This window comes from Lathamus discolor, chromosome 4 (genome assembly GCF_037157495.1).
Source record: "Lathamus discolor isolate bLatDis1 chromosome 4, bLatDis1.hap1, whole genome shotgun sequence".
NCBI classification, from domain to species: Eukaryota; Metazoa; Chordata; class Aves; order Psittaciformes; family Psittacidae; genus Lathamus; species Lathamus discolor.
The window spans coordinates 50,310,160-50,337,327 of NC_088887.1; the positions used below are offsets into that span (position 1 = coordinate 50,310,160).

Consider the following 27,168-nt stretch of genomic DNA (forward strand, 5'->3'; position numbering starts at 1 on the left):
GGGTCCCCCTTAATAGCAGTGCTGCCTTTTAGCCTATGGGTCATTCTCCCCAGTGTGGTATTGTCAGCAAACCTGAAATATGCCATAAAAGCTCACTGCTAATATTTGCAGGAAGGAAGGAGGTTGGTGAACAATGACCTGACTTCACTCTTGTTAACATAATTTGGGAAAACAATATTAATCTTTATCCTTAGCCTGAACGGAAACAGGCAAGTTACCACTGCAAACTGAATAAAAGGCAATTTTAGAAGTGTGCCTTTGGCAAATAAGCTTGTATTCTCAAATGTATTTCAGTGAATAATCACTTTTTTGTTTGTTTTTTGGCTTTCTTACAGTAGCAATATTACAGATAATTTTTCTATAGAGGACCTTAAAATGACCTTTTCTTTAAAAAATTATACTTCCATGTCTTTTCAAATCAAATAACAACAATTTGAATGCTAACTTATCTTCATTTGTGTTCATTCTTATCATTGTGGAATATGGGGTGTAATTTTAATGACTGTGAGATCATACTTATTTTTCTATACTTTGGAAAAGAGAAAGTATCATGAATAAACTATTAGCAGTATATATTTTTCATATTAAGCATTTTTGCCATTTGGAGAATGTTTGACTGAGCCAGCTGTACTAAGAACAAATTAAAAATGAAAACAGTATAAGGAATACAGCGAGAAAGTGCATGGCGTACAAGATAATAGTTGGAAGGAAACACCTGAAAGCAGGCCGAGGACATGCGTATCAATCATCCTGATAAATTACTCGTGTCAGAAATTAAGCAGGATGACTGCTCAAATACCATCAAATTTGAGAGTGTCTATTCAGATAAGCTCTCACATTTAAATAAAAGAGATAAAGAAAATCTCTCTGTGATTCACGCAGGTCTTTTTTCTGTTGGGAATGACATGAACAACAGTAGTGCCTATTATATGGTCTGTATTATTTGAAACACAAGGACACCAAAGTCTGTGTTTTGTCTCTGAGCAACGCACACTGCATAGGATGAGTATGCCTGTCATTAATCAAAGCTAAGTACCATCATGTCACAAAGCAACACACTACATCGTTGTTCTTCTATGAACATGTTCTTCTATGTGCTATGTCTAAACTGTTCTGAAAGCAGAGCCTGTCAGGAAGCTGCACTCCCTCTGCTCTCATTAACTGCAAGTGTTAATTGACCTAAAAGGGAGATTTAGTATCTTTAGCCTCATGACCAGGTATGTTAAGTTGCTTTTCCTTTTCTACAAGCAAATTCTAATAAGGTGGCTGTAATGTTTCATATTTTTTTAGTGCTTATATATATATTGAAACCAGATTTATTTTTTTTAAATGAAGAAACTTACAAAAGACATCTCCTCTAAGTCTTTGCTCATGGTTGATCTGATTCTCAAAATCTTCATTTTCCTCTTCATCTGACTCTTCTGCCTCCTCTTCTTTAGTAGCTTCAGTTTGTTTCTCCTCCTCACTGTAGCTCCCACCAAGATCAGCGCCACCTTTATAGTCCAATAACTGCAATTGTGTCTTAGAAGATGGCGTCACGGCTACTTCTGGGATTGCATTCTTGATTGTTTCCTGCTTTTTCACGCTGTTTTTATGTGCAAGGAGTTTCTTAATTGTGTCCTTAGCTGTTCCAGGGATTCTTGCAATTTCCTTCGCTGACTTTTCAGGGATAACTAGAACCAAGAAGAAAATATTAAATATTCATCTAAGGAATCATTCAGCAATGACAACATTTAATAAATGGGACCATGGTGTCTTTTCAAATGTCCGAAGACCCATACAGCAAAATTCTTTAGTATGAGATATAAGTTCAGCTCTGCACAGAACTCAGTACACGTGCACTTGTTTAGCTCTGTTGTAGAGATGACCCTCTGTTTGAGTTACAGTGAAAACACAATAGAAATCCTCTACAACAACCTCATTGGACTCCTCTGTAACACAGGCTACAGAGCCCCTTAGATTAATCATTTTTACACTGGAGCTTGGTTAAGAAAAATTATCCTTCTTCAATCTGTGGACTACTAAAAGATGTACGTGGAGCAGTGATTCCCTGCATAACAGATGTCAGCCTACAGCAATGAGATTTTTTTCTTACTCATCTTCTGTGATCTTCTCTGCCCTAACTTTCCTTGCACAACAGGCTGCAAGCCACTGAAATGGAGTGTATTTTGAGAGGAAAAACACCAAGCTGCTCCATCACATTTCATTTATCTCTAAGGGATATTTACTTATAAGAGGTAAACCCCCCAAAATAAAAAATCAGCCTTGTAGTATATTTCAAATTAGTATTTTGCTCCAAAACACAAATTCTGCCAGAAGTGAAAAACTCAGAGCGGGTGAAAGTCAGCTGAGATCGTTCAAATTTGTAAAACAAACAAACACAAAAAACCCAAACCAAATCCAAACACCTGAATGTGGGGGTTTTGCTATTAAGAAATATAATAAAGTCAAATATCCTCTCTATGCTAGGGCAAAAATTTCAAAACACTCATTGGTAAGAGGACATTTTTACATTTACACGGTAGCCCTGATTTTCAAATCACGCTTTCCTTGTCAGTGTATTGAGTTTCAAGTCACAAGCCTTTTATTTCCTTTAAAATTCAAATTTTCTCTACCTAAAATAATCAAACTATGTTTGGATGCTTGAATGAAGGACATTTTTCATAGACCCTTTTGAAAATGCATTTCTAGGGATGTGGGGAGGTGGGATTGATTTTTCCACCAATGGTGAGACCCAGTAGCAGCACAGAGGGCTCCTTTAAGATAGTACGTTGGCCAGCTGTTCTCCATGTTCACTTAAGATAGGAAAATTATCAGTTGACATGAAATGAGGATAGGTTTTAGTTACATATTATGAAAAACTTGCTTATTATCCTTGCTGTAGGATACCTGAAGGAGGCCTATAGGGATGCTGGGGAGGGACTCTTCGTCAGGGACTGTAGTGACAGGACAAGGGGTAACGGGTTAAAACTTAAACAGGGGAAGTTTAGATTGGATATAAGGAGGAAATTCTTTCCTGTTAGGGTGGTGAGGCACTGGAATGGGTTGCCCAGGGAGGTTGTGAATGCTCCATCCCTGGCAGTGTTCAAGGCCAGTTTGGATGAAGCCTTGTGTGGGATGGTTTAGTGTGAGGTGTCCCTGTCCATGGCAGGGGGGTTGGAACTAGATGATCTTGAGGTCCTTTCCAACCCTAACTATTCTATGATTGTAAAACACAGGAGCAAGATGCTCAGATTATTTGAACTGTATCTCTAGAACTTTTTGAAAATTATTAGGCTACCATCTGTCATGAATATACTGGGTATGATCTGCCTCAAAGCAAAAGAACAGAAAAACTGATCTTTTTAGTCCCTTCCAGATGTACTCTTCTGTCATCTGACAAAAGGCTGGTGGCTCTTTGTGCTGATGGCCAAATCATAACTGAGGGCTAAAGCCAGGAGTACTTTGGATCATTTTGTTCAAGGTATGTATACAGTACAAAGCAAATTCAAAGGAGAAATTATGGTAATACTGCAGGCGTGGAAGGTGTCCCTGCCCACGGCAGGGATTTAGAACTAGATGATCTCTAAGGTGCCTTCCAACCCAAACTGTTCTGTGATTCTATGATACTGCGGTTTGAGTCCTTTATGTGAAGTACCTAGGAAATAATGAGAGCTGAGAAGTCCCAGTGTGCTGTACAAAAGCTCTTTCCACAGGTGGAGGCTATTTCCACCAATGGGCTAGAATAGCCTTATATACTCTTTCTTATCTTGGATTTTCAATCAATATCGATGTCGCAGTGACTAGAGTCTTTTCAGATTGCAAATGGTGGGGAAGTCAGATATTTTAATTTCCCGCTGCTTTTGCTGTTGGTGATCGAATTATCAGGGCAAGAATATGCTCCTATTTTAATCCTCACTTTGGAATAATAATAACTTTATAGTAGTATTTTGGGACAGATGGACTAGACTTGGATTGTAAACTTGGATTGTACTTTTTTTCTGTGTGTTTCTTTTCATGCAAACATATCAGAAGAAAACCACCAGTTAATAAAATAGAAACATAGTCTGGTAGGGAAAAAAAATGAAAGTTGCCTGAGTTTATATTCAGTCCTGGAGAATACAATTCTACTGATCTGAATTTGCCACATTTTATTAATGGCAAATACAGCTACATGCTATTTAGTGCAGGTACAGAATCAGAAGTTGGTGTGCTTACTGGAGTATTCAGGCTTTTTGAGGCTTCTGTTGGAGGTATAAAGTAAATAGATGCCAATAAAAAAATAGATCAAAATTGAAGATTTGGTTTTTCTTTTCTTTTGGATAAAACTTGCAGCCTTCCTTGTCAGATATTTGCAAGTAAACTTTTTACTAATTCTCAACTAAGTAAGACTTTCCTCTGGAGGATGAGGTAACAAAGGATGTAAGGTTCTGTGAATGCAGCAATAAAAATTGCTTAATTCCAAGCACACTTCCTCTTGACAATTCAACAAGAAACTTCAGACTGTTACTAAAGAGGCTATGGAGATTTTCAAGCCAGGACTGACTGGTCAGCAATCTTAAACGTCTGCTATTAGTTTCTGCTTTGAAGTTTTTCTAGTGAAATTAAAAATTCTTACAGGTCAACATAATAACCTCTGCGGTGTCAGAAAACCAATCTCCTTCTATGTGCAAAACTGAGCTGTGCAGAAAATCAGCTGACAGAAGTGACAAAAAGAGGGGGATGAAACTGTATAAAACCCCATGCACTTGCACACTCCAGTTTGCTGCTGCAATATGTAAATCCATATGCTCATGGGAACAAAGTGGGACACCAAGCATGTTTTAGGATGTATCACTAGTATACTTCTAACCTGTACCCAGCTTTAGAGCAGCCAGATGTACAGATTTATGGTTTTATATGACTAACCATAAATTGGAGAAGAAACAATCCAGTGTAAGGATAGAGCACCTTAAACTCGGTTTGTTCTGTTGAATCCACTGCCTGCGGACTTGCCTGAACTAACAGCTCACCTTCTCTGACAACCCAGGATGGTACAGCTGAAGCAGTAATTTTTCAGGACCCCTTGTCCCAGGGCCTGTATATAACTGCACAGGTGCCGCTCACAAACATTTGTGCATTTTTCTGTCTGCATGACTGCACAGAGAATTTTGGAAAGTGAAATTTACTGTACTTCATTCAGGTCTTCCTTACGTACCTTCCATCAGGAAGCATGGTTAATACCTCCTGCTCTTATGCAGTTTGTGTTTATTGCCCTAGTATGAAAATATTTCAGCTTTCAAAAGTGTTTTATTCCTTTGAATTGGAGAGAATTAAAGGAAGAGATGGAAAAACAAAGGCAAATGGTGGCTGAGGGCTAAAATTAATTTTTTCTGTCATCAGTTGCTGTACGAAATTATAAACCCACAAAAATGGCTTGGTGTAGGATGTCTAATGATGAAGTTGTGAAAGTTGAGATGGAAAAAATATAGAGAAAGCAGATGCCAACCCCCTTTCATTGTGTAAAGGGAAATACTCAGGGGATGACACAGGAGAGGGACAGGCAGTGATCTGTTTTCCTTCCACATACCCTGTGACCGCAGCCAGCACAGGCTGGGGCTCTGAACATAAGGGGTTGCAATAGGAGACCGCTTGCTCTGCACTCCAGCAGGCACCGTGCTGCTTTCACCCTCACAGCTGGTAATATGCTTAAAAACCTGGTGAAAGACAGGCTTAGGAGACTGGCTTACAAATCCTCTCGTAGCTCCCTTTGTAGCTTCTGTGTTAAAAGTTGGAGAGAGGACGAGGGATACAGACAACCATTTACCATGTTTAATCTGTAGACATAAAGATTAGATCAGCAGGACATAGTTTCAGAAATCATTCTGAAAGTTCTCAACCTCTTTTAGATAGTCTTAAGAGAGTCTGAAAGCTTTCATAGATCAATTAAAACAGATTCTAGACTATCATTCTCTTTAAAGCACCATGGAATATGATCTACCAACATACATTCCTAGCCTTTTTAATTTCTAAAATTCTCACCATGTTATTCAGGGAAGGATACCTTGAGAAATCAGGGTAACTCCATCACACTGGACTATACTTAATACATGACTACAACAGCCAGCAATGCTTCCAGTAGGAAATGTGGGGTGACAAAAGCCTAAGTGTTATTCATTAAAGGGTTACAGCAGTATTTGGCCCTATACTGAACTAAATCAAAGGAATCTTGCCAGTGATGTGACCAGAATTGCTTTTTAAGCTTTGAAATTTTAGTATGTCAGACCCAACTTTTCTCAGGACTGGCAAATTAATAAGAAAGCAAAATAATATATGCGGTTTAGGGGATATCCTATGAGCAAAAAAGAATATGAGTACTACAATAGGTGCAGAGAGAGCTTGCATGACTTTGTATTGCCATTTAGGTATCCTGCTAAGTATAACAAAGAATTGCGATCTCCCTCTCCGGAGTGTCAATGTGGAGCTCTGCCTGAAAGTTGTAGGCTTTAAGTTAATACTGCTTTTTCCTGTTATTTTGCAGTGTCTTACAAAAAAAGTGAATCAAAAATAGGTTAATTTTCCCCCCAGGAATCTTAATTGGTTATGGAATCTTGTGAGACTCTATTCTTAACTAAAAGCTGAAATACACATAGAAGCATGTGGTGAGGGAAGTGTGGTTTTCCAATGCACAATAGGAAATCAGGAAACACATGAACCTGAGAACAGCAACAGATTGCAGGAAGATGGAGGCCAGATGTGGAAATGGGTAGAACCCTTTCAGGGAGCATTTGAAGATTACATTTCTATGGATTCTCAAATGAAATGTGTGCTAGAGACAGTTTGGTAACAGCCTCCCATGTTCCATGGATATAGGAGTGTTAAATGGCAAAAGGGTGCTTGAACAATCACAGGTAGTATCCATACAAGCAGCACTGTTTTCAGCTTGATATTTCAGGCAGCTTTCTCCTACGTTAGTATATCGACAATACAAATTAAATGAAAGAATTTCCACCATTTTCTGTGCAAAAGTGAATTTTACGTTACCTTACTTATTAGGTTACTTGGTAGCATGAGGAGATGTAGCCATAGAAATTTCATTATAAGCAATGTGCTTAGTTACTTTCATTTCATACTCTGAAAATTAAGCTATATATTTAAATGTTTTTCATTTGTTAGAAAAAGCTAATACTGCTGCCATGGTAGCCGGTTTGTTACATAGTAGAAACAGTTGCTATAAAGAATTAATACTTCCCTGTGAAAATGAGATTCTCACCCTGTGGTAATAATTATATGGAGTACTGAGGACATATTTAAGAAGCCTTTTGTTTAGCTGCAGCACAATCCCAGGCCCAACTGCTTGGAGCTGAGATGGGCTGCAGGAGATGCAGCTGCTGCAGCCACTGCCACCTAAAGAAATGTGAAGCTACAGCCTTCAGCCTCCGAATTGCCAAGATGGTGTTCTCATCCTATTAAACACAATAACAAAACTTCCTTTGGCTTCCATAAAGCCTGTGTTCCCTGTTTCTTCAGGACAAATTGTCTTCTCTGTTCTACTTGCAATTCCTAGTGGTACTATGAGACTTAGGGACTCAGAGACAAATTGAACAATACTTGTATGCACTGTTCAATGACTGGTACAATCAATATACTATTTTATGGAGGAGTCTTGCTTGATTGGTATTGAAGCACTTTCAGCATGACATTTCCTAGAAAATCCCTTATAACCATCAATACTTAAAGAAAAACAACATATCACTGTTCCTGACATCCAATAGTACTTACCAGCACAATCAAATCCACTTCCTCGGTAGCCCTGTTTACATTTGCATTTGAAGGATCCTTCGGTGTTGAGGCACTCTGCATGGAGGTTACACCTGTGTGTATTTGTCACACATTCATTTACATCTAGGAAAGATATACAGGCTTCAGTGAAATCTGTGTTGAAACTCAAGCTTCATGACAGCCTGTTTGTGCTCGCCATCTGTTTCCAGGTATTGTAAGTACTAGTGTTAGACCAAGTTGGTCCAGAGACCATCAAAGGCAGAAGAATTCACTCTAGCCTAATATCAGCTCCAACTACACAACTACTGGCATTTGCATCCATAGAAAATCTAGAGCATCCCAGTAAAGGCAAAGTGAACACAGTGGTTTTCTGACTGAGAACAGGATTCAGACTGTAGGTTGTACCCACTCTATTAACAAAATGCAAAAGGCCCCAAGAAAACGTGTGACATCAATTAAAGAAGCATTCACAAATCCTTCTCATTCTTTCATTCACTCCAGAAGAAATTCAATGGAAAGTAACTCTGAGCATGCCCAGATATTGAGATCTTCTCTCTGCCTCTAACCTTCCAGCATACATATGATGCTGTATGAAAAAGTATAATCAGGAAAAAATCAATAGAAAATACTACATTCAACTGACAGCAAAATGTACAGGCGTCTAGAGTTAACTGTGTGCTCCTTTCCCCTTTTGTTACATTACAAAGATGTTCTGATTTCTCCCACAAGAGGGAGCTACGTTGGTGCACACCCCTTGCATTTTATCCAGATTGCTTCACTTTTATCAGCTGACAGGTCTTCTCATAATGTAAGTCAGCTAGGAGACAAGTAGCAGGAGGACCGACTCTAAAATAGGCAAAAATTTGAATCTTTCAAATCGAAAAGATTCAGGTTTGCAGGTAAAATCCTGACTACTGAGACGTGTCCAGTTTTTCCCCCATGCATGCATATTGCATGAAAAAAGTGGGTATCTTTTCTATTTTTAGGCTTTCAGGGTTTGCGTACAACAGGAAATGCAAACTTGAGTCTCTAAAACCTGCCTTATGATCTCTCTCCCACCCCGAAGTCCTAATACCAAGCAAATATAACCAAAAGTCATGAACTCTGTTTCGTATGGACTTACTTCAACCCGTTCAGTGGAGCCAACTGCTTGAACAATACTGCTGCAGTAATTTGTGCTATGATGTTCTTCCACCATTCAGCTAACAAATTGAAATGGGAGCAAAGGTGCTCTGACATTTGTTTTAACAGCTGGGCATGTCAAGATAACTTTTTGCCTGTATTTATTTTTGTTTGGGAGAAAACTAGTCATGAAACAGGACCTGAAAAACAGTTAAAACCTACTCTTTTCATACTTTTTTGGTTTTAAGTGCTCTACTCTCCATCCAAACAACTGTTTTTATAGTCATGAAGGCACTTGATTCACATTCCTCATTAATGACACAAAATAAAACAAACTAACAACACCTCCCTCCGCCCCCCCCTCCCCGAAAACACCCAAACTGTTGTGGGACTGCTCATTCATCACAGGTTGAATGCTGAGAGGATGAAAAATGGCTCTTTAACTAAACCTGTACCAGAAGTAGCACTTCTTTGTGGTCAAATATCGCTAACTTGCTATTAGCTCTTCCACATGTTGGCTTGGTACAATGAGGCAATATCATTTGCAAGTGCCAATGCACAGGTTTTCACTAAGAGAAAACCCAGAAAAAACTTCAAAGTGCCATCAAGAATATTATTAGTGAGACATCTTTTATCCATTTTTAAGGCAGTATCCCCAGATTAGGCCAACATGCCCGGCAATTCCAGGAAAGATGCATGGTGTGAGAATGCAAAAGACTGAAAAGGGAAAATTCATGGGCTAAATCTTACCTACACAGTCATAACGGCCGCTGACATATTTCAGTTCATAACCAAGCTGACACTTGCAGTAGTAGCTTCCAAACGTGTTGATGCATCTGCGGTTGTGAGAGCAGACAGCTTTGCCAGTGGAGCATTCATCAATGTCTAGAGCAGGAGAAGGGATTCAGATCCACAAGAAGGTAAAATTGGAAAGAATGAACTAGTTGGGAAATGGGAATGGTTTGGTCTTGGCTATCACAAGTTGTTTAAAAAATAAGTCCTATAGTTTCACACTCAGGGATGGCTTCTGCATGTGCTCATATGAACGAAGCAGCAAAATGTGAAATAACTTACGGAAGATTTTGAGACCTGGCACGGTAAAAGCTAGGGTAACTGGCTCTGGAAATGCAGTCCACTGGGGACAATTATTTGCCCTGAAGTCATGGAGCAGGGTCAGGAGGAACTCCAGGAATTCCGTTCTTTCCGAAAGAAAGGAAATATCAGAGAATAGTTTAAGAGAAAGCCCCAGAAACAGGAACCTGAGAGCTTCAGCAGCTCTTCTACTGAATCTCTGCACCTCCCCTTGCTGAACTGAGTTAAGACATATCAGTTTTCCCGTAGAAAAGAAGCTGAGAGTGAGCTCTCTAACCATACCAATGCATGTCCTTCCGTTTGGTCCCAGCTGAAGGCCACCCGATGGACAAAGACACTGCACCTCTCCTCTGGCTTCTTCACATCCATATTGGCAGTTCACCATGGCACATGTCCTAGAACCTGAAAATAGTATTCAACATAACAAAAAGAGCAAAATTCTAGGCTAGGATCACACACTTATGTTAGATTTGTGTGAATGCAGAAAATTAATTAGAACAACAAAATTCCATCCATCACAAATCAAGCTGTTTATACATCAATACATCACAAATCAAGCTGTTTATACATCAATACATTGGCAATTCAGGAGTCCATAAGATAGTCTGACATCCCCCTTCACTTTTTTTTTCCTTATCCCCCTTTTTCCTTCTTTTTCATTTGATCCCAGTTCTGTGACTTCCTACTAATACCTTTTAGATTTAGAGACAGAACTGATCAAAGTAGAAAAGACGTTTTTTCCATTTTCCATAGAAACTGTTATACCTTACAGAAAACTGTTATTCATTAGTGAAATGATTTTATTGTTCACCACGAAATATGCTTCCAGTATGGAATCTGATTTTAAAAACTATTAAGCCTGATGGACTTAGAAACTGTGGTTTATTTTGACAAATATCTGAATCTAATGAGGCACTAGCCAGAACACAAGTCTTGGTTGCCATAGCTTGGTTAAGAGTCTGAATTATTTGAGATGATTCTTGATTAGCATCTGAATAGAAATGTAGGTGGCCAGGTCCTGTCTGAAAGACTTATGAAAGATTAGAAAACTAGGAGAAATGCAGAGTTTGGGTGATTTTGTCTTAGGTACTAACCTCCTAACTGTTAAACAATGGTTCTCTGTGGCCCAAAGCCACATTCTTCTGATATGTTTCTTCTAGCTCCCTGGTCCCTTGCCATGGTTGCAGATAAGCCTGACTGCTCAGACAAGGTGGAAGTCATCTTGCTAAGGAGACTTACATCATGATGAATTTAATTGGAAGGAAAAATATGTTCAAAATGTTGGCCTGAATCAAATGATGAAAATTATGTAGTTGGTTAAACAATGTAGCATTTAAACCGCGCACAGGCTTAAGTTAGCATCAAGTTAAAAGGAAGGCTACTAAATTTAATCAAGAATAATTTCTACTTGAGCAAATAATTATCATAATCAAAAACTTTCAGAATCACAATTTCTGCTGAAGAAAATAAAGGCTCTTTGGAACTAAAAGATGGCAGATGGGTTGCGTTAATGAAGCACAACTTGATGTACATTTCTTCCTTCCTTAACTAGAGCTGTGAAGAATGAAAACTTCCTTTCTATGGGAAACTTGGTTAGCCCCCTGAAATTTGGTTTCATTTTGTGTTTCCATGTGCCAAAGTGAAAGGGACGTTTTAGGGCTCAGAGCTGCTCAAACCATTTTTTTGTATATAGTTGACACTGTTCACCACTGCCACTGAGAAATCCAGCATTTTGTGCTGCCTTAAGCAAGGGATGGTGCAACTGCCCATTTGGTACAAATGCAGTTTCTTAAATAGGAATTGAGTCCTGAACTATGACTGGCTTAAAACTAGTGCAGCAAAAACATTAATTTACAGTGTGGGTCTAATTTTCTGACTTGGTTCAGAAGCATGGCTGCAGTAAGTGTTTGTGTGCAGAGGAGTGGGACTGAGGGATGGATGGGACAAAGCTTCTGCTGGGCTCCACGGATAGTTTCTTTCAGCTGCAGTTCTGCCTCCTGCCAACTTCAGCTGTCCATGAGACAGTGGCCTTCCTGATAACTGCTCGGCAATGATGTCAGAAGATACACAAATCATCTTGGATGAAACAAAAGGAATATATATCCATTTCTCAGGGATCTCAGGACGCTGCAGCTGTTGTCTACTGTGATGCAGGGAAGGAAACCCCCCAGACGCTCTGGCCCCAGCCACCTTTTGTGGTAATTTCATTCTCCCTCCAATAAGAGAGAGAGAATAGGAGCTCTGGCTTTCCTTCCTGTGAGAGAGCTGTAGACCCTGCACTCCTGCACGTGTTTGCCAAAGCTGGATATATTTTCCCAATTATCCCAAGACTGGCAGCAAACTCCTCAGATGGGCACCCTGCCCAGTGAATGGCTGTCTCCAGGGTCTGGAAATCAAAGGTTTTCAGTTTATGGTTTTCTGTAATTTTCATGGGATAGATGGTGCTGCACCCCATACAGCTAGGTCCACTGGTACAGGACAGACCTTTCAACCAGATTGTTACACTGCTCAGACAAAGTAGCTTCCTTGTCCAACTGATGTATCTGCCCCAGACCACTGGACTCCATAAACGGTTTTATGAAATTCAAAGCCAAAACACTTGTATAGAACAGCTCAGGTGAAGAAAAGCAATTTTCTACAAACAAGACAGTGTTATTGAAAAGTAAGAAGCTTCCTCAGGTCTGAAAAATCAGGTTGGCTAAGAAAGCAGAATGGTTTCCATTACATGCTAGCTTAAAGACAAAGAAAATAGGTGGAAATACTGTTTAGGTAAGCTTGAGCTCAGGGAAAAAGTGTTTGCAAGAAGCTGATGGCAACTATGGGAAACATATCAATGCACAGATAAAATAAATTGGTCAGGGAGCACAAAAAGGTAAAGCAAGGAATAATGGCATGAAATTGAGCACAGTAAAAAGTAGACTAGATTGGTGCTTTGCTTGGATAGATTAATGCATCCTTATTCAACAGATGAACTGGCAGAACTATGCACCAAGATTATATTAGCTATCCTTCATTTGAATTACTGCTATTAAAGATTTTTACTTCTAAGAGGACCAAAATACAAGTTTACTTTATCCACGTACTGCCAAATATAAAGCCCCTGTCAGTTGCTGACAGTACCAGAAAGCTGAGGCAAAGACTGTATCCTGAATAAGCTAAATCCATTCATCACAAGAAGAAAATCTGCTGGGATCAAATGTGATTAGATGCTTTTGGTGTGCCTGTCCTATCAGTTCTATTACTTACTTGCACATGTGCCATCTGGCATAAGTATGTACCCGTTGAGACAATAGCACTTGTAGCTGCCATGTGTATTCATACATCTGTGTTCACAGGGACGTGGTTTCAGTCCACATTCATTCAGATCTGCAGAAATCATTGGAACAAAGTGAGTGCTGGGTTTGTATATTCGTACATATAGGTGGATAATACTGGCTAATACCTTGAATTCCCCACAGTAAAATTGCCTGGACTGAATATGAGCCAGCCTCTTGCAAGATGAGAGCTTAGCAAACCATCTGGCTGAAAGACCACTAGCAAAACTAACACACACAGCCTCCTACACCTGAAAAACTAATGCAAACTCTGGCCACATCTGGCAGCTCGTTAGGGAGAGATGGAGGGGTGGGGAGAGAATTGCAGTTAGTCACTTTTCTGGGAGTTATTTTTCTGGCTTTCCCTGATTCTAGCTGGAGATTTCAGCCCTCCAGTTGACCTCTGTACTAAAAAAGGAAAAAATATGAGATGAAGAGCAGCAAATCAGCTTGAGATAAAGTGAAACAAAGATTTTTTTTTCCTTTTTTTTTTTTCTTCTCTGAGATGCACGTGGGCACCAACATTATCAGTAGCATAAATGAAATACAATACATGATAAGAATCATGTGACTTTAAGAATAAAAGGACAAATCTCAAAAATCTCAAAATCCTGTGTATAAAAGCATCCTAAATCCTTCCCAATATCCAGGATTCAAAAGGCTTTGCACAAACTAAATTAATTTCAATTTCCCAGTAGCTGTCCTTCACAGGGAGAAAATTAGAATCCTAAAAAGTTTAATTTGTGTGGTATAGGCAGAGCAGTGCTGGCAATGGTATAGACCCTATGACAAGGGGACAATATCTGTGCTTGTGATTTCTGTGAACTGACACCTCTACCTCTTGTATTTTGAGACCTGACTAGCAAGCAGATGGAACCCATTAGCAGAAGGCACCAGCACACATAGCCTGTTAAACATGTATTTAATGACACATATGACAAATAATATAATTTCAGTAAAGATGCAAGTCCTTTAGCAGGCTGAACTTATGTAGCTCCAGTTCTAAATGGGAGCAGCATCTGTTTGCATGTCTATGTGCCCAGCAGACTATAGAAAAAACTCCAAACCATTGCAAGCATAAGCAAGTATAACTGCAGGGGTTATACACGTGCAGAAGTGTTTGTTACAGCTCTGTCCAGGGAAGAAAAGTAGGGTTTCATTCTATCCCTTGGACGTAGGGTCTGTTTGAGACAGGACAACCTATCAGCTTGCAAATACTGTTGTGCTACTGTGGTTGCACTAAATAACTGAGACTCTTAACAAAGAAACTAGAGAGCAAACTAGGGAAAGAAAAGTTATTCCACTTAGGCCATACATTTTCAAAAGTGCTTAGCTGCATCCACCTTGCACAATGCACAGTAATGCACAGATAGCACACATAGCTCTAAAAGACAACCTATGGAGATAAGGCTAATTTAGCTCAGACTTGGTGGCAGACTAATACAGTCCCCTTATCTCTGTTATTTTAGTTAGCTCATGTTAAGCTTGCTCAGCAAGGCATTCTGCTGTACTGGCATACCAAGGCTGCATCTGCCAGTAAATTTAAAGCTACTCTGAGCATTCCTGGCCGCTGGAACATGACCACTTATACGGCTATACTATTGAAATAGCTCTGGGACATTTCTGGCCTGTGCCAGCCACCACTTTGCTAAAAAATTCCTGGCTGTGCTTCAGAAGGTAAAACAGCTAACAAGCAGTTTGCATGTGTAGGTCTGTGCGGTGCTTCCACCAAACCTCAGACTCTGCATCTGCTGCAAGTGCACAGAACTGATCTGCTTGTCTATGGAAGGCATACGAAATGCAGCTGGACTTGCTGCACAGAAAACACCTAGAAGCTGGAGGCTTCTCTGCTGCCTTTCAGTAACATTTAAGATGTGAAATAATTCTGAGGTTGAACTTCTGGATTTAGAGGCTGAAGCTGTATACCTACACATCTATTACGTACAACCACAGCTGCTGTTCCACCTTCCTCCCTAGTGGTAGAGGAATTGACTTCTTTCCCTGTGAGCAACATCAAAAGTGCAAAAGATGGCATTTTCTAAAATACTTAACAGTATGTCTTTATCGCATCTTGTTTGAGAGATACTTTGTAATATATGGGTTCTTTTGATTCTAAAAAATGTGTATGTAGTAGATGTCAATGCAGTGGTTTTGAGCAAAAGCTGCAGGTGTTAATGAAAGTAGCAAAGACAGACCCACCCGTTTGTGTGGCCTTTATGGCACGCTTCCCTCACAGCCCCTGCAGTTCACCCATCTGCACTGCAGTAGGATGGCCTCTCCATGCACAGTGACCTGTTCCTTTCATAGGCTCCAACACAGGGGTCTCATATACTGGAACAGTAAAAAAAGGCCTAGTTCTCACCAATATGTTGGGTGAAATATTTCCGTGTCTAATTGCACGTTTATGGTGGGGAATGTGGTGCATTCAAAGTTTCTGAATATGCAATTCTAAAACTTCCCAATTCTGGTTCTCAGAAATACCAGTCAACATATGCAAACAGATGGATTGGCCCAGGCAGCTTGAGAAATTACATATCCAGCACATAATTGCATGTCTTTCTGATGAGAAGTTTAGTTAAGAAAATAACATGCGTTGCTAGTTAAGAAAATAACATTGGTTCTGGATTTGACTTCCATCTCTTCTAATAATTTCCTATATAACTTCTCCATGCCTTAATCCTCTGCTACCAACATGACAGTTTGCCCTTGTCATTAGCCTGCAGGAGATACATGATACAGGTTCAAACCTGTGTGTGCTGAAGGGAGGCCTAGAGCTTGCTTGGGATGCTGGAGATGCAAGAACATTAAACTCCAAGTTCCTCTGTGTAAACAAGAAAATATTTTGGTTTACAATTTTGGAAGATGAGATAATCTCCAGTACAAGATAAGGAGACAGAACATCAACAGTTTGCTTTCTGGAGTAATACCCCCATGCGCACAAACCTTGATTACAGGTTTTCCCAGTAAATCCAAGGAAACATCTACATTTGTTTGGTCCCATGCACTCGCCGTACTTGCAGCCATGTCCACAGATAGCTGGTGAAGTCAGGCACAGAAAGGAAAGAGAAAAAGTTAGAAACACTCCATTTGAGAACTTTTGCCCTGCTTAGTTGCCTGAAAACTTGTTGCACAAGTTCAGCATCCTCCATACCTCTCTGTCTAGTTTGAGCATGGCAGCTGCTGATCAGCACTTTATTTCTGCTTGAGAAATGTGACAGTAACACAGATTGAGTGTGTGTGGGCTTTTCCAGGTTTGTAAAGGCACAATGAAGAAGGGACTCCTTTTAGCTCTCTCCCTCACGTTTTTCTGCCATGATTATGGTTCACGTTTAGTTTTTACTCTTGCCTTTTTCCTATTTTAAGAAGCCTATACGAGAAGCAGCTGGCCAGCAGCTTGACTTGCTACACCTGGCACCTGGAGTACGAAAGAAGCAACAGCACTCTCCTGCCAAAGGAGACACATTATCCTACAGCAGTTTTCCAGTCTCGGGCCTCCTCAGTTGCAGCTGAGGAATATGTCCATCCCATGCTGGAACATCCAAAGCACATCTGTTAAATGATCAGGCAACTGTCTTTACCACACATGCCAATACATATAATTGCATCAGGTTTACAATGATTCAAGAGGGCTATGCTTAGCCTGGATAGATTGAAAAGTAAAAATTTTCTAACTCAGCCCTCTGGACCATTTGCCAGAAATTAAATGCTGACTTTTATAAGGTTTAAGGCTCCTGAAGTCAATGTGATTGTCAACATGAGTGTTATTCAGGAAAATGAAACCAAACATGCATTTAAATCAGGACTAGCTCTGGAAAAACAGAAAAAAAGTATGCACCAGGCTGCACATGTTTCTACCATGTGTAATTAAACTGTTGTGCAAACTATAGGAAGCAGAAAAGTCACAGTGTTATTTACTGTATAGTAAAATTCATACTTCTGAATTCCAGTATATTTCCTACGTTTAAAGATTCAGTCAGGTATACTGATCCACTAACTCTAGAGATTCAGGATTTTTTAAACACTACCTCTATCTCTGAATGCAACATAGCATACTGCAATACCAGCTGAGTATTAGCACTGAAGCAGCCAACACTGCTGCATCTGGATTTACAATGCAGAATTACATTACAGCTAGCTTAAAATAATCTGCAATATATATATATATATATATATAAAGCTTATAAAACCCATATTTTAGTATGAAAGAAACCCATTGCTTTAAACCAAGACAACTTTCTGCACTGGCTGGTCAAAGCTGTAGTTGCCAGTTGATCCTACAGGTATTTATCAGCATCAAAACAAAGGTGTTACTAAACAATGCAGAAGTATTAATGAAAGTATTAGTTAGCTTTTTCTTTTTTTCTTTTTTTTTTTAACTGACATGCTATATACATACAGAGTAGAGACATTTTGGCAATTTTCCCTTTTAGATGCCACTATGTACACTTGCAGCAATGAATAACTAAGCTTTATTCAAATTCACCAGATATGCAATGCTGAACATTCCGGGACAACAGGTGCACCATCTGAAAAAGATTCCTAAAACATTTTATTTTATGATTTTGTTGCATTTTGCCCAAGTACAGCAAGAGAGAGATTCCGCATCACCTTATCCTTGGGATCTATAGACCTTTCACAAATTAGAAATGTTTTAAGCGTCACTGACTCTTCATTAAGCCAACAATCCGCAGAGCAGGAAGCTGGCCAGCTCACCAAGCCAAAGACAGGTGCTCTTACTGCTTGGGCTTTATTTATATTTTTAAAAGGGTAAAACTCCCTGGTTCTCAGAGGCTGTGCACTCTGCAGATAAAGGGCTCCAGCCAAGAGAAAAACATTTTTAGGAGTCCATATGTAGCACCAGAAAGCACTGCATTTTTGGCACTTAGCAGCTGTAACGGTATAGGCACTGACCAGGGCTGTGCAGGGGGTGAGAACAGATGGTCCCTTTTGGACCTAAGGATTTTTAAATACATCTTTTATGGTTCGGTGTTATTTACACAAAGCTCTGCTTTTTTGAGGAGAGGGTCTCTCAGACATATTTTATACACTTTGTTACAGTTAAGAGACTTTACTTCTCAGAAGGTTTCTTTCTGTAACTTCTGTCAGACATATATGAAATCTCCTTATTAGTACTAAATATACAGTGATGAAGAGGAAACAAGCATAAAGTGTTAATGTTACCTTCACATTGGCCTTTGTTGTTCTTTTTCCAGCCATAACAGCAATCCAACCTGGAACCATAGCGACACACGCCAGGCTGGCTCACAGCCACCAGTTGCCCACTAGCTCTTGAGCTGTGTAAGGAAGGATAAACACTAACTCCAGCAGGCAAATGCACTTTAATCCGTTGCTCCATATACTCCTTTGTACATTTCCCTTATATTTTATCCACTGTCAGGCATTTTTATTTCATCAAGCCTAGAGCAGTGTTCCTAGACAGGAATGCAAAGTTGCATTTGGTTGGAGAACAGGGGAGATGGGAAAGTTTCACCTGCAGTAAATGAACCATGCAACATAAATCCTTTCTAATGAGAAATATGTCAAAGGCAAAAAGGACAGCCAGGTACCCTGCTAGAATAAGTCATTTTTAGTATCAGTCAGTGAAGTGAAAGGAGCTGCTTCAGCTTGCATCACGTGAAGAATCTGGATCAAATATATGATGCCATACCTGACAGTGCTATTGCTTTGGATGATGAAATATTGATTCTGCAGAAAAACAGCTTTCTGAACACCAGCCAGCACCATAAAAAAGCTAGTGATTTGCAGACTCATGGCAACTGCATACGTACAAATTATTTGCAGAAGTGCAGAAAGTCCTGTGAATTCTGGTTGCACAGCTCTTAACATCCATGGTGAAGAAATATGATTTATATATGATCATAAAAGCCACAGAGAATGACCTGTTTTACAGAGGATTATAATTCGGCTCAGTTGAACAAACTCAAGCTCAACGTGACATGGCAATGTAAGCCTGCAGGCCAGAAAGCCAACCATATGCTGCACCAAAAGGAGCATAACCAGCAGGTTGAGAGAGGTGATTCTGCTCCTCTGCTCTGCCTGGAGTACTGTGTTCAGCTCTGGGGGCACCAGCATAAGAAGGATGTGGATCTGCTCGAGCAGCATCATGAAGATGGTCAGAGGGCTGAAGCACCTCTCCTGTGAAAAGAGGCTTAGAGAGCTGGGGTTGTTCAGCCTGCAGAAGAGAAGGCTCCAGGGAGACTTTATAGCAGCATTCCAGTACCTAAAGGGAGCCTATAATAAAGCTAGAGAGGGGCTTTTTACAAGGGCATGTAGTGATAGAACAAGCGAGAATGGCTTTAAACTGAAAGAGGGCAGATTTAGATTAGATGCCAAGAAGAAATTATTTATTGTGAGGGTGGTGAGGCACTGGAATATATTTCCCAGAGAAGCTGTGGGAGCCCCATCCCTGGCAGTGTTCAAGGCCAGGATGGATGAAGCTTTGAGCAACCTGGTCTACTGGGAGGTGTTTCTGCCCATGAAAAGGGGGTTGGAACTGAAGGAACTTGTACATCCCTTCCAGCCCAAACTATTCTATGACACTATGGAACCCAAAGGTGAGAGGGGATCTGATTGCTTCCTATTACATGTCAGGCAGCTCTGAAAGAGAGAAGAGCTTGTTAAGAGAAAGGCCAATTTATATCATAGAATCATAGACTAGTTAGGGTTGGAAAGGACCTCAAGATCATCTAGTTCCAACCCCCCTGCCATGGGCAGGGACACCTCACACTAAACCATGTCACCCAAGGCTCGGTCCAACCTGGCCTTGAACACCACCAGAGATGGAGCTGTCACAGCTTCCCTGGGCAACCCATTCCAGTGCCTCACCACCCCCACAGGAAAGAACTTCTTCCTTATATCCAATCTAAACTTCCCCTGTTTAAGTTTTAACCCGTTACCCCTTGTCCTGTCACTACAGTCCCTGACGAAGAGTCCCTCCCCAGCATCCCTATAGGCCCCCTTCAGGTACTGGAAGGCTGCTATGAGGTCTCCACGCAGCCTTCTCTTCTCCAGGCTGAACAGCCCCAACTTCCTCAGCCTGTCTTCATATGGGAGGTGCTCCAGTCCCCTGATCATCCTCGTGGCCCTCCTCTGGACTTGTTCCAGCAGTTCCATGTCCTTTTTAAGTTGAGGACACCAGAACTGCACACAGTACTCCAGGTGAGGTCTCACAAGAGCAGAGTAGGGGGGCAGGATATCAACTCGATCTCGTGCTATTGTCCATTAATACTCTGAGGGAGATACAAGAGTATGAACACAACCACAAGAGGGGTGAGAATCTTAAAAAGCACTGAAGAACCAGGAGAACAACTCCTACCTAATTTTAAGATACATGGTCTCTTTCATGAACTGAGAAAGATCTAGTGTTGCTTGTAATCATACAAACATAGGTATGAAGTTATGTTCCATCTATTTAGCTGCTGAAAACAATTGATCCTATAAGGAGGATAGTGGTGTGAGCAGCAGACAGACTAAATTGTGTGTGTTATGTGAGGACAGACCTCAAACTTCTATACAGGACCTTTGACTTCTTGCAGTGATATACTTAATTTGACATTAAAAAAAAGAAAACATGTAGTTATAATAAAACTTGTACAGAAAGTCTGCCTGCTCCACTGATCAATTGGCTAGCTAGATCTTTCCGTGGAGGTGGATAGATAGGGTAAGACTGATATCCCCAATAGCTTAAATACACAAAGAACTGCAAAGGGAAATATTACTAATACAGTAATGGGTGAAAGAGGGGTGAATAAAGCACACCTGGATGCTGGGACTTGCTTGTCCAACAGAATCTCCCTGCCACCCCCTAAAGCCCTTTTTTGTTGTTTCATTCTATAAAATAAGAAAACAGTTATACATTGCATTATTTTCTCAAAACTAGTTCATGACCTACGCCAAATCCAAGCTACTAGAAATATCTGCATACCAGTGGGCAGTCAAAAATTGCAGATATAACAACTGTGCTGGTAGCTGTGCTGGACTGTGATTGTTAGCAGCAATTTTACCAGTAACAACTAAAATAAAAAAGCAAAAAGTCACTTGTCATGTTCTCCTGACCAGTGATCACGAGCGGTGTAAGCCCTGCCTGAACTGAGTTATGTGACAGAGGATGAGTGAGCAAATCTTCAAAAAGCCTGATTTAACCAGGTAGGTAGATAACAGTCAGGTCTGGTCTGAGTTAATACAGTTGTTTCTTTGCAGGTCCTATAAATGTTCTGTATTCTATCCTTTACCAAAGTTTTCTCTGGAAAGAAACATATAGGAGCTTTTTTCTTCTTCTTTTTTTTCCTTTAAGATACAGCTGTTGAATAGATTTAGTGCACTGTTTCCATAAGGTCTCTACAGGACACTTCTGGTCAGCTCTTGTGCACACAATAGCTGCCTGCTACAGTGAGGGTGTGGGGAGGAAAGGTCTCATTCATGTTATTAGCAGCTTCCAGTTAACTTCAAAGACAGGATATTATCCCTTTCTTTAGGTTTCTTCTAAACAAATTCTGGACATTGTTGCTAGCAAAATCCAACTAGCACAAAGCCTAAAATTTTGATCTACTGGTATACCCAGAAGGACAAAAAGTTGGTATCTCACAATTTAACAATTTGAAAGAAATTCCTAAAAACTTTATGAGTGTATGCCATGCAGTGATGCATTTGAACAGTTTGCCAAAAAAAGGCATTGGGGGGTGGGGATGGTGATTGTTGTGTTGGTTTTTTGTTTTGTTTGTTTCTACATGAATTTATTTGAAGGGAGACTTCCTTCTAGAAAAAAAAAAAAAAAATCACCTCCATTCATATTAGATAAAGCCAAACAGGTGTCACCTAAAATCTTTCAAGAACTGCCTTAGATATTCCTGCAGCCAGCTTCAGGCACCCAACAAGACAACAGTTCTGCATCACTGTGAGTCCCTCCCAAAACACAAAGGAAGTTTAGTTTGGGCTTGCAAAAGTTCCTTCTTTAAGGCTTCATGTGCCCACCAAACTCCTTAAAGTAAGTGCTTATAGCAGAAGAGTCCAGGTATGAAAGCTAAGAGACAAAAACAATAATCAATTCATTCTTTCAAAATTTATTCAAATTCTATCACCTGGTCTTTTTTCTTAGCTATTCAGAGCAGATAGGATTTCTTTGTGCTCTTAAATTAGAATCCCTTGTCATCCAAGAGTTCAACCAAGATGTGTGAAAAATGTCTTTCTTCTTTGTCCCAATAGAAAAGGTAGAGTGAAAACCTTGGTAGAAGACAGAGATGCCACCACCATCATCCAACATCAACTTGGACAAGACAGGCTGTAGAGCAGTCTCAGGTAGTTTGTAGGTTTCCTGACTTACTGTGAATTAACATCATTTTTACCAGACACATGGTTCTTGGTTTCAGCTAACTCCAGGCCATACTTTTTTTTTTCCTGGAAGAGATGATGCTTTAATTTTGCAGTTTTACACCTCTTGAAGTGCTTGAAATGCAAATACACAACATGGAGAAATAACTAACACGAGCATTTAAACAGAGCTCTGCTCTGAGAACAAGTGTGTTTGACCACTTGGCAGCCCTGTGTGTGCCGTACCAGCACTCTGCCACTTGTTGATTAGAAACATTCCCACTCACAGATGTGATACTGAAGAAATAAACCACACATCTTGAAGGCTTCATCCCCAGGTGCTGTTTTTCCAGTGCCCAGTGTTCCTACTTTACTAGCTACTCCCTTGCTGCAGCACTTCTCACCTTTTATTTGTTGCTGGAGAACTAGGAGAGGAAACACTGGAATGCCTTGATCTGGAGCAAGTCTTTAATTACCCTCTCTCAATATCCCATTCTGTTTCCAGAGTGCACCTGCCTCTGCAGAACACAACTGCCATAGAAGGATGATTTTAAAGCATTTGTTTCTACAAGCAAACAAAAGACTAGAGGAGCCCACACCTTTCCATAGGCAGTAGAGCTGTCTTATCATTCGGGTCACTGTTTCAAGGCCGGGTTGGATGGGGTGTTGAGCAACCTGCTCTAGTGGAAGGTGTCTCCGCCTGTGGCAGGGATATTGGAACTGGATGATCTTTAAGGTCTCTTCCAACCCAAACCATCCTGTGATTCTATGATCTTCATTGCTGCACTGCAGTTACCATTTTCCCCCCAGTAAAAAAGCCCCGCAGCTCGGCTGTGATCCCTGCATGGGAGCGGCAGACACACACAACCAGCAGCAGAGCCTTCGCCGTTCAGCACCACGGAGCTGGGAGCCCTGACAACCGCCCTACACTGTACCACTGTACCAACCGCTGTACCCTGCTGGGGTACGGGCTCACACCAAAGCACCAGTGCGCGAGCACGGCAGCCCCGGACCGGCCACCTGCGGAGCCGCCGGCCGAGGACCAGGACCCAACCGCACGCAGGAGAGGGGCATCGATCCCTGTCCCTCTCCCTCCCTCCTCCCCGCCTCGCCGTCCTTGCTCACCTGCCCGCGGCGATCAGCGAGGCGGCGAGGATGGCGGCGAGCAGGGCACCAGCTGGCGCCGGCACCATCGCCCATCGGCGGGGAGCCGGCCCCGAGGCGGTGAGGCGGCGGCTGGCTGGCCCTTGGCGGCGGGGCGAGAGGAGCGGAGAGCGGGCGGGCGGCGGGACCGGGCTGTTTAACAGGGCTGGGAGGGGCGGAGAGGGGCCTCCTCCGGCCGCCATCGTCCCGCACCTCCCGCACGCCGCGGGCTGGGGTGGGCAGCGACCCCCGGTGGGAGGCGAGCGGAACCGGGACCGGGCTGGGGGAGTTTCGCCCCCGCCGGGAAGAGGGCAGGGTGCAGCTCGGGTACAGGGTGCGGGCACGGGGCACCGGCCGTGTCCCCTTGGGAAAGGCACGGCAGCCCGGCGGGATGCACGGCCCCCGGCCGCGTCCCGAGGCTCGGCGCGGCCGGTGCTGCAGGCTTGATCCCTGCAATACCCGGCGGTGTCCCTCAGCCTCTGCCCCGCAGGGACCCACCCTCCACCGCGGCAGCCCTGCGAGGGGTGCGGAAACCCGGTAAACAACGGGTTTTCAGGGCTTGCGTATCAGCTGCAGGACATTCCGTGCACAAACTCCGCTTTAGCTGCTAAGGCAACTGCCCCTGCGCTAAGGTTTCGTCTAATCTGCTAACGCTAATCGGTTATGTTACTTCTTGCTGGCTGGTCCTTCGGCTTTAGTGTTGCTATCGCGGTGTGTGAACTACCTCGCCCGTTGTGTATCCTCCTAGGGTAATGCTTGCACTTCGGGGGCGCTGGATTTCATATTAGGCTTTTTTATTTTCAAGATCAACTAAGAATTCTATGGTTTTTGCAGTGATGGAAAAACTTGGTTAAGATGTGACGTTTGCCAGCAAATTAAGAAATTCTCTGTGCCATACTGGTCAGCTATGTGTTATGTCCCTTGTTGCCTTCTTCATGCTATAAAAGCACCCAGCAGGAGAAGGATATGTCTGGTCTTTCTTTCCTTTTTTCCTTCTTTTTCTTTTTCTTTCTTTCTTCCTTTCTTTGTCCTTGCTTCTTTCCTTCTCTTTCTCTCTCTCTTTCTTTCTTTCATGCCACTGCTCACACCAGCCTGTTTGCTAAACACTTTTTGGCAATAAAAAATACTGTGTCAAAAAACACTGACTCTGTTCCCAATTTCCAGATACATCCATGAACAATTTTCTCAGTCCCAAGATCTGGAGAGTTGTTCCTGTTGAAACTCTTATGTATTGAGCATATGGAGAGGGCAGCCAGATTCAGCAGAGACAGCATAGCACCTGCACAAAGCAGAGGCTATTTAGTCAGATTTACTGTTCTTATCAAACGTATCTGGACCCTGCATTCTGAGCCCATTTGTAGTTGGACACATCCAGAATTAGACCACAGAGTGTAAAAGAGCAGCTGTTATAAAGGCCAGCTTGATGGAAAGTTGCTATCTGAGTAATCACAAGGAGGTAGTAATTCAGACTTAAAATTCCCAAGTGCTAACAGTACCTGGAGTACAGGAGGGGGAAGGAGTGCTGAGGGACGTAGACGGATTGATTGACCAGATAGATCATGGTTACAACACGATCGAAAGCTGTAGTGAGTACTAATGTGGGTATCCAGACTGAGCCTTCCTGCAGACATGCAGCTGTGCAGGTCTCTGGCTGCAGCGAATGCCTGAGCCTGGCACTTGTATTGGAGGGAGCCAGTGACACTGCTTGTGTTCGCTGTGAGCAAATAAATGACCTGCTCAGGCAGGTGGCTGAACTGAGGGAGGAGGTAGAAAGGTTGAGAGCCATTAGAGAGTGTGAAAGTGAAATAGATTGGTGGAACCACACCCTAAGGCAAGGGCAGAGGGAAGTGGTTCAACAAGATATGGATCCCCTTCCCTTCTACCATCAGACAGAAGGAGAGAGCTTAATGGACAAGGATGGATGGAGGGAGGTTCCTCCTCGGAGAGGTAAGCAAAAACCCTCACAATCCCTTCCTCCCTCCCAGTTGCCCTTGAATAACAGGTATGAGGTCTTGGAAATTCAGGGCCAGGTGAATGGAGATGGTGAGGCAAATCTATCTAGTGAGTCACCCAGGGCTAGTCACTCACCCACATGCCTCAGAACTTCCCCAACCAAGAAGAAAAGAAGAGTAATTGTGGTGGGTGACTCCCTTCTGAGGGGAACAGAAGGGCCCATTTGTCGACCGGATCCACCCCACAGGGAGGTCTGCTGCCTGCCTGGGGCTCGGATTAGAGATGTTAAAAATAAGCTCTCTGAACTGGTGCAGCCGTCTGACTACTACCCACTGCTGGTTTTTCAGGTTGGCAGTGACGAAATTATTACGAGGAACGTAAGGGCAATGAAGAGAGACTACAGGGCCCTGGGACGGCTGGTTAAAGGGTCTGGAGCGCAAGTGGTGTTTGCCTCCATACCTGTTGCAAGCGAGGGTGAAGGGATATATAAGAAGACTCTGCAGGTTAATGTATGGCTACGTGACTGGTGCCAAAGGCAGGGGTTTGGGTTTTTCAGTCACGGGTTGCTGTATGGGACACCTGGTTTGCTGGTGACAGGCGGGATACACCAGTCCCAGAGAAAAAAAAGGGTTTTGGGGCAGGAGTTAGCAGGGCTTATTGACAGGGCTTTAAACTAGTTAGGAAGGGGGGAGGGGATTTAACTGGGCCTGTTGGGGACAAGCCCAAGAGGAACATGCTAGGGATTGAAGGGTGGCGGGCTAAGGAGGACTATCAATCTCTTGTTTCACTTGTGGGAAAGGATAGCTCTTTAGACCCTGTCCCGCAGGGGAAAAAGAGTACTAGGACTGGCTCCCTGAAATGCCTGTACACCAATGCACGCAGCATGGGGAATAAACAGGAGGAGTTAGAAGTCTGTGTGCGGGCTAAAGGTTATGATCTAGTGGCGATTACAGAGACATGGTGGGACAGTTCACATGACTGGAATGTGGTCATGGATGGCTATGTCCTTTTTAGGAAAGATAGGTCAGCGAAGCGAGGTGGTGGAGTTGCTCTTTACGTGAGAGAGCAACTAGAATGTATTGAGTTCTGTCCGGGGTCGGATGAGGAGCAAGTGGAATGTCTGTGGGTACGAATCAAGGGGCTGACTGGCACGGGTGATACAGTTGTGGGGGTCTATTACAGACCTCCTGATCAGCACGAAGGAGTTGATGAGGCTTTCTACAGGCAACTGGAAGTAGCCTCGCGACTACATGCCTTAGTCGTCGTGGGGGACTTTAATTACCCCGATATTTGCTGGAAGACTCACACAGCCAGTCATTCACAGTCTAGGAGGTTCCTCGAGTGCATTGATGATAATTTCTTAATGCAAATGGTGGACGTACCAACTAGGGGAGCAGCGCTGCTAGATTTAGTACTCGCCAACAAGGAGGGTTTGGTCGAAGTGGTGACGGTCAATGGCAGCCTTGGCTGCAGTGAC

At 42.2% G+C, this 27,168-nt stretch overlaps 1 protein-coding gene across 1 annotated transcript in view; it reads right to left on the reverse strand.

Moving 5' to 3' along the window:
• EGFL6 (EGF like domain multiple 6) overlaps positions 1–23,833 on the reverse strand; it is a 37,970-nt gene extending 14,137 nt beyond the window's left edge. The window contains exons 1-8 of the mRNA XM_065675735.1: positions 23,721–23,833; positions 18,450–18,562; positions 16,212–16,304; positions 13,201–13,320; positions 10,237–10,356; positions 9,613–9,747; positions 7,741–7,863; positions 1,344–1,673 (exon numbers count right to left, since the gene is read on the reverse strand). Coding sequence (XP_065531807.1) covers positions 1,344–1,673; positions 7,741–7,863; positions 9,613–9,747; positions 10,237–10,356; positions 13,201–13,320; positions 16,212–16,304; positions 18,450–18,562; positions 23,721–23,788 — 1,102 coding nt within the window. The 5' untranslated portion in view covers positions 23,789–23,833. The remainder of the gene's footprint in view (positions 1–1,343; positions 1,674–7,740; positions 7,864–9,612; positions 9,748–10,236; positions 10,357–13,200; positions 13,321–16,211; positions 16,305–18,449; positions 18,563–23,720) is intronic.
• Positions 23,834–27,168: the final 3,335 nt, after the last annotated feature.